The sequence below is a fragment of the Triticum urartu genome, chromosome 4 (assembly GCF_003073215.2).
Source record: "Triticum urartu cultivar G1812 chromosome 4, Tu2.1, whole genome shotgun sequence".
NCBI classification, from domain to species: Eukaryota; Viridiplantae; Streptophyta; class Magnoliopsida; order Poales; family Poaceae; genus Triticum; species Triticum urartu.
Window position 1 is genome coordinate 152,469,028 of NC_053025.1, and position 8,586 is coordinate 152,477,613.

General features: G+C 43.0%; 1 protein-coding gene across 1 annotated transcript; it reads right to left on the bottom strand.

The window, feature by feature from the left end:
- Positions 1 to 2,258: 2,258 nt before the first annotated feature.
- On the bottom strand, positions 2,259 to 4,125 carry LOC125553715. The gene is made up of 3 exons (XM_048717448.1): positions 3,747 to 4,125; positions 3,501 to 3,627; positions 2,259 to 2,654 (listed from the first exon to the last, which is right to left on the bottom strand). The coding sequence occupies exons 1-3, from the start codon at positions 4,099 to 4,101 to the stop codon at positions 2,567 to 2,569; spliced, it is 570 nt and encodes a 189-aa protein (XP_048573405.1). The 5' UTR covers positions 4,102 to 4,125; the 3' UTR covers positions 2,259 to 2,566.
- Positions 4,126 to 8,586: the final 4,461 nt, after the last annotated feature.

Here is an 8,586-nt window from a genome sequence, read left to right on the forward strand (position 1 = left end):
CCCCCACACACACACACTTTCAGTCGGCAGGCCAGAGAGGCATATACCTCACCAAGATGGATCACAAAACGGACCAAGAATAATCCACCTTGGTCGTACAACCTCTCTCTTGTTGTTGGTCAAAGTGATGGCCGTCCATGCGACCACGGAGATGGGCTAGCTCGCCAATAATCACGCAAGTAGCTAGTCTTCGAAGACAACCACTACATGCGTGTGGCCCAAACATATGTATGGAGAGGTGTGTTTTTGAGTAACGATGAACAACTTTGATGTGGCACCGTGATTTCGAACTAGAAATCCCCATACTGAGTGAGGGTTAGGTTGACGATGCATATGTATGTTACACCACACATCAAGCCAACGACGGGGATTCATATATGCATGCATGCATAGTATATGCGCTCAAACTTAATTAGGTCTGAATCTCACCATGACCTATACTACGATAACACAAACCAAATGAAGAATCTGCCATGGTAACCTATCTTGTTGTTGGTCAAGGTGATCATGGATGTCCACGCGGGCCCACGAATATATAGGCTTGTCGCCGATAACCACGCGAGGGAGTGTAAAGTTCGAAGGAAACCACCACATGCATATGTATGGAGGTTATGCGTGCATGCATGTTTGAATACACAACATTGATCTGGCGCGTGTGTCAAAAATCATACACTAGCTCCCCACACAGAGCGAGATCGGTTCATGATGGTGTCGTTGTACTAGCCACTTCGACTCGATGGGAGGGATTCATGCGTACACATGCATGTGTGTGTGCTCAAAGTGTATCATGCATGTCATCCTAGAGAAAAAATAATAATCCCCTCTTAAGTCAAATTAACCTCTTTTGTTGTCACGCAAAAAGAAGTGATGGACCAAGTGGGCCCACAGATGGAAAGCATCGATATCGCTGATAACCGCTTGAGTGGGTGCGAGAGGACAACCACCACTGCTTTGCATGTGGGCCAAACATATATATGTTGAATACCCAAAATGCACAACTTTGATGTGCCACATGCCTCAAAAACCGTAAACCATGCACCCACACAGAGCGAGGTTCATCAAGCGTACTACATATGATGGTCCCCTTTCCCCCTCTTCACCGCATACTATATGCTCCTGCCATAATATATGTACAACCCAAAAGAATCCTCATCGATGGTGAAATTAATTAACCTCTCCTAATGTAGGTCAAAGTGATGCATGCATGCATCGACGATGGCCTCGTCGGCCCACAGATGGAAGCGTCACACGTGAGTGTCCTAGCTAGGATATATATGCATGTGGCACAAAAAGGTGTTGTGTGATGTTTGAATAACCAATTTCACAATTTCGATGTGGCACGTGCCTCGGTAACCAAAAAGTCCCGACACTGAGTGAGGTGTACTTGTTCACGGACGCATACGTATAGTATATATGATAGTCCCCTCCCACCTCTTAGACGCGTACTATATACCACCATAACACAAACAAAAAAGATTCTACCTTGCTTGTCAATTTAACCTCACTGTCGTCTGTTCGTCAAAGTGATGGACGACGGCCTCGCAGGCCCACAGAAAGCGTCACACGCAAGTATCGAGTGTCATGTAGGACAACCATCGACTGCATGTGGCCAAAATATTTATGTATGAAAGGGTTGTGTAATGTTTTAAATAATGATTTCACGACTCTGATGTGGCACTAGCCTGCCTAACAAAACGGCCAACCCACATGGTGGCTCACAACTCTTAGTGTACTGCGAGCCACCCGCCACCCCCAGACGCACACACCCACACACACACCACGAATCCACCGCAACTATGATGCATGTTAAATTAATTATCCCGCGGTGAACATACATGTTATCAAAGGAGGGACATTTTAATTTCAAAAAAATCACAGAGATCATTAAGACGTTTTAGTACATTGATTGATTGATTTTATATGGGTATAATGTGCAAAAACCAAATTTGAGCTACGTGCACACGTGACAGTGCACCTAAATGGATTGCAAAAACACATGTATCTCACTGGGTGCATGTTTACTCCTCGTGCAACAAATTTCAAACATTGAGAATCTTGATTTTTAAATTATAGTACATCCAAAACTTATTTGAAGTTCATGAAACTTATCGTGTTGTCATATGGACACCAATACAAAGTGGCATTGTACTTTTTTTGTCAAATTTGAGACCAGTTTTGATGTAATCTTTATCTAATTACATAGGGGAGATTATTAATAATTGAGAACCAATATCCCAAACGGATTATTTATTCGAACCATGATCGTTAGACCAACAATGGATACGTGCCATGCTTAAAGCGGCACCATTAATCATCCAAATAGAAAAATAATATATGTGCCACCGTGCGACCCGTGTGGCGTTTGAGCAGGCGTGAGTCGATGGGACGCGTGCGAGCAGTCCTCCGCGCAGGAAGACGGGGAGGTGTGCGTGCAGGTGTGTGAATTGACGGAGGCGTGCTCGCTGCGCAGTGTCATCAGGAGACATGCCCAGCACTTGCAGCCGCGGCGTCTTGGTCAGTCTCGGCGACATGCCCAGCACATGGCTCCGACGCCGCTCCGACGCCGCTAACTGACGTACGAGGGCGACCACGGTCGGAACCTGCCTGGACTTGCTAGCCATCGCCTGATTTCGCTCCCCCACCCGTTGCTCCGCCTGCAGGTATATATACCAATAAAAGGAGGTAAAATGAGAACCAACAGAGCACTTTCTGTATTACCAGAACAAAACTGAAATTCAAACAATAACATGGCCCTTGGTATGGAAACAATTCTGCAGGTATATACCAATAAAATGAGGTGAAATGAGAACCAACGACAAAGTGTCCAAAAAAGGCCAGTAGGGCATCGGTGTTTGTACGGCCAACTCAGAAGCATAACACGGATAACATAAGGAGCGACACAACAGTTGTTGTGCTACCACAGAAAAATTGGGATTCAAACCTAACATAGCCCTTGTATCGAAATAAAAACGCTAGCAGAGTGATGCTTGCTGCTTGATCCTTGTTACTACATGGCCATTCGGTGTCGTCGCCCAGTCCTGAATCCTGAGTGCAAAGAGGACCCCCTGCACTAGCGAGTGGACTAACGGAAAAGAGACGATTAAGGCTCTCATTACTTCCACAAAACCCACAATGCTTTATTTTGGGTGGAGATGCTCTAATCATCCTTTATCTCCTATTACTAATGCTCTTGACCATGTACAACGCACGCATTCTACCATCAAAATGAAAATATAGCACCAACAAACATATTGCTAACCACCGAACACATATTGGACAAGAACAAACAGCAACCAAATCAAACAGATTTGCAAGCATACGACAAAACCGTATATATAGCAAGTAATGAAAGATGAGCCTATTTATTTCGAATCATCCCCTCTCAAGATCGGAATCCACTCAAACCTCAATCTGATGCCGGCCAAGATCGAGTCGAGATTCGCAGCACGCGAGGAAGGAGCCGAGCCGGGCGGAGGGGAGGGGAGGGGTTCGATTCATACCTTGACGGATTCATACGCATGGCCGATCTGCCGACGGCCTTGGCGAGGACGTAGAAGAGGGAGCCGACGCTGCAGGCTGCCAACACCCACAGGTAGGCCGCGCCGCCCCCGCACGCCGTGTACGCGCCTACACACACGAAAAAAACAGCGATCGATTAGGAACCAGGAAGGAAATTAGATGGCGATTCGAGATCAAGAAATTGACAGCACGCGCGTAACACAGAGGGGGCAGGGCAGGGTGCTTACAGAGGATGAGGAGGGAGCGGGCGGCGAAAATGGTGGGGAGGTCGACGAGGGAGGAGCGGAAGTGGAAGCCCCTGGCCTGGGTGAGGAGGCTGTGTGCGGAGGCATGGTGGACGCCGGCGCAGAGGAAGTTGGAGAGGAGCACCGGCGGGAGGAGCAGGTCGAGGAGGACGATGAGGAGCGTGAGCGGGATCTGGCTATTGAGGGAAACGAGATCGTTGTCGGGGTTGGGGGATAGCGATGGGGAGGGCGCCGCCGCCGAGGGGACGGGAGGTGGATGAGAGGGCCAAGCAGTGAGAGTGTGAGGGGAACGCCGATGGACAGCGTGGGAGGGAGTGGGGTGGGGGCGGCGGCGCATCGAAATCCAGAATGAGGAAGTGCGGGGCTGAGTGGGTGAGAGCGCTAGGGTTCGCTGCGCGGGGAGAGAGAGGTATTTCGCGGTGGGTGGGTGAGAGGGTGAGGTCCGAGCCGTTGGATCCAGGAGCATCCGACGGTGATTTATCCACGATCTACGTCAGAGGCCCCTGGACCAATCAGAACGCAGTATACAAGTATGATATTTTGATCATTTAAATTGGTCGTAATCGACTAAAATTAAGGTGCTAAATCATGTTAGCTATTTTATTATGACCTGAATAATTGAAAAAAAACTTCTCATTGTGTCAGCAAATTTGACTATAGTTTTCAGGAATAATCACAAATTGAAATAAGACAAATATTTTTTTTAAGAGTTATGAGAAATGAGTTCTTTTAAATCATTTTTCATTTTTGAGTGTCCAAAATGAGTTCTTTTGTGAAGGACCTACCATATATTTGTTATAAATTTGGACCAAAATAATTTTCTAAAATATTAGGACATATTTAATGCACAATTGACCAAATGGTTGGGTGTCAAAAGATTCGATCCACCTTTGATGAAAAAGATAAATTTTCACCGGTCAAATTTGAACTGCAGTTGCCTCATAGTTTGCTCATTATTTTTTTCGAAAATCATTTTTAGGTACATAAGTATCTATTTAATCAGATAAACACAAAAAGTTTTCCAAGATTCAACCACTAGCTAGGAACGGTCATGCCCGCCGTTTTGATCGCATTTTGAAATGGTCATACAAAATTCAAGAAAAAATAAAAAATTGGAAAACCTTCTCATTGTGTCATTATATGTGACCAATTTACCAGGAAAAATAATAAACTTGTAATACGGTAATTATATTTAAAAAGTGTTCTCAGAAACGAGCTATCATGCGTGAAGATGCATGGCTTTCAAGCCAAATGATCAATCTTATGGCCACATTCATGGCATAGTTTGTTCAAATGATCTCATATTATGCACAAGGGTGCATCTTGGGATGGCAAACAATGTTGCATAAGGATGTTTTCATTTTCTTTGGACGAAAAATTCATTTTCTATTTTACGAGTGCCCAAAATGAGTTTTTTGTGAAGGACCTACCATATATTTGTTGCAATATTGGACCAAATCATTTTCATAAAATACTAGGCCATATATGATTCATAATTGACCAAATGGTTGGGTGTCAAAAGTTCCGATCCACTTCTCGTGAAAAAGTCAAATTTGCGCCGATTTAGCGGGAAGCGGGTAAAATATGAACTGCAGCTGCCTCATAGTTTGCTCTTTATTTTTTCCAAAAATCATTTTTAGGTACATAAGTATCTATTTAATCAGAGAAACACAAAAAGTTTTCTAAGATTCAACCACTAGTTAGGAACGGTCATGCCCGCCGTTTTGACCGTGCTACCTCTTGAGCATGCGTTGGTTTTCCCTTGAAGAGGAAAGGGTGATGCAGCAAAGTAGGGTAAGTATTTCCCTCAGTTTTTGAGAACCAAGGTATCAATCCAGTAGGAGACTACACGCAAATCCCTCGTATCTGCACAAACAAATAAGAACCTTGCAACCAACGAGATAAAGGGGTTGTCAATCCCTTCACGGCCACTTGCAAAAGTGAGATCTAATAGAGATAATAAGGTAAATATTTTTGGTATTTTTATGGTATAGATTGGAAAGTAAAGATTGCAAAATAAATGGCGACAGAAATAGCATGTTGGCGGGAGATTAATATGATGGAAGATAGACCCGGGGGCCATAGGTTTCACTAGTGGCTTCTCTCAAGATAGCATATTCTACGGTGGGCGAACGAATTACTGTCGATCAATTGATAGAAAAGTGCATAGTTATGAGAATATCTAGGCATGATCATGTATATAGGCATCACTTCCGCGACAAGTAGACCGAAACGATTATGCATCTACTACTATTACTCCACACATCGACCGCTATCCAGCATGCATCTAGAGTATTAAGTTCATAAGAACAGAGTAACGCATTAAGCAAGATGACATGATGTAGAGGGATAAACTCAAGCAATATGATATAAACCCCATCTTTTTATCCTCGATGGCAACAATACAATACGTGCCTTGCTGCCCCTGCTGTCACTGGGAAAGGACACCGCAAGATTGAACCCAAAGCTAAGCACTTCTCCCATTGCAAGAAAGATCAATCTAGTAGGCCAAACCAAACTGATAATTCGAAGGGACTTGCAAAGATATCAAATCATACATAAAATAATTCAGAGAAGAATCAAATATTGTTCATAGATAATCTTGATCATAAACCCACAATTCATCGGATCTCGTCAAACACACCACAAAAAGTATTACATCGAATAGATCTCCAAGAGAATTGAGGAGAACTTTGTATTGAGATCCAAAGAGAGAGAAGAAGCCATCTAGCTAATAACTATGGACCTGAAGGTCTGTGGTAAACTACTCACACATCATCGGAGAGGCTATGGTGTTGATGTAGAAGCCCTCCGTGATCGATTCCCCCTCTGGCAGAGCACCGAAAAAGGCCCCAAGATGGGATCTCACGGGTACAGAAGGTTGCGGCGGTGGAAAAAGTGTTTTGTGGTGCTCCTAGATGTTTTCAGGGTATAAGAGTATATATAGGCGAAGGAAGTAGGTCGGTGGAGCCACGAGGGGCCCACGAGGGTGGGGGCGCGCCTACCCCCTGGGCGCGCCCTCCTACCTCGTGGCCACCTCGTTGCTTCCTTGACATCCACTCCAAGTCTCCTGGATTCCGTTTGTTCCAAAAATGATCCTCGCGAAGGTTTCATTCCGTTTGGACTACATTTCATATTCCTTTTCTGCGAAACACTGAAATAGGCAAAAATACAGCAATTTGCACTGGGCCTCCGGTTTGTAGGTTAGTCCCAAAAATAATATAAAAGTGTATAATAAAGCCCATTAAACATCCAAAACAAATAATATAATAGCATAGAACAATAAAAAATTATAGATACATTGGAGACGTATCAGATCGCATTTTGAAACGGGCATAAAAAATTCAAAAAAAATCAAAAAATTGGAAAACCTTCGCATTATGTCACTATATGTGACCAATTTACCAGGAAAAATAATAAACTTGTAATACGATAATTATTTTTAAAAAGTTTTCTCAAAAACAAACTATAATGCGTGAAGATGCATGGCTTTCAAGCCAAATGATCAATCTTATGGCCACATTCATGGCATAGTTTGTTCAAATGATCTCATATTGTGCGTAAGGGTTCATCTTGGGATGGCAAACAATGTTGCCGAAGGAATTTTGATTTTCTTTGGACGAAAAAATCATTTTCTATTTTTTGAGTGCCCAAAATGAGTTTTTTGTGAAGGACCTACCATATATTTGTTGCAATATTGGACCAAATCATTTTTATAAAATACTAGGCCATATATAATGCACAATTGACCAAATGGTTGGGTGTTAAAAGTTTTGATCCACCTCTGGTGAAAAAGACAAATTTCCGTCGATTCAGTGGGAAGCAGGTCAAATTTGAACTGCAGCTGCCTCATGGTTTGCTCTTTCTTTTTTTCCAAAAATCATTTATAGGTACATAAGTATCTATTTAATCAGAGAAACACAATTTTTTTTCAAGATTCAACCACTAGCTAGGACGGTCATGCCCGTCGTTTTGACCGCATTTTGAAACGAGCATAAAAAATTAAAAAAAATCAACAAAATTGGAAAACATTTGCATTGTGTCATTACATGTGACCAAGTTACCAGGAAAAATAATAAACTTGTAATACGACAATTCTTTTAAAAAAGTGTTCTCAGAAATGAGCTATCATGTGTGAAGATTCATGGTTTTCAAGCCAAATGATCGATCTTATGGCCATATTCATGGCATAGTTTATTCGAATGATCTCATATTGTTCACAAGGGTGCATCTTGGAATGGCAAACAATGTTGCCTAAGGGAGTTTTCATTTTCTTTGGACGAAAAATCAATTTTCCATTTTCTGAGTGCCCAACATGAGTCTTTTTGTGAAGGACCTACCATATATTTGTTACAAAATTAGACCAAATCAATTTTCTAAAATACTAGGCCATATTTAATGCACAATTGACAAAATGGTTGGGTGTCAAAAGTTTTGATCCACCTCTGGTGAGCAAAACAAATTTCCGCCGATTCAGCAGGAAGTGGGTCAAATTTGAACTACAGCTGCCTTATAGTTTGCTCTTTATTTTTTCCAAAAATCATTTCTAGATACATAAGTATATATTTAATCAGAAATACATGGTTTTGCGGCAATACGTTGAGTTTTGGATGGTGGCCGAGGGCCCCAACTCCAGAGCGCGTAAACTCCCATGACCGCCGCGTGGTCATCGCGTGACCGTGGCATTGCCCTGCGTTCTGGACGGATAGGCATGTCTAGTGGGTTGGGAACTCCCCGGGTAGGTGCTAGGAAGAAAATGACAACAGAAGAATCTAATGAGGAGACCGAACTATGCTCAAACATGAATTAGCAGCCAAGTGTT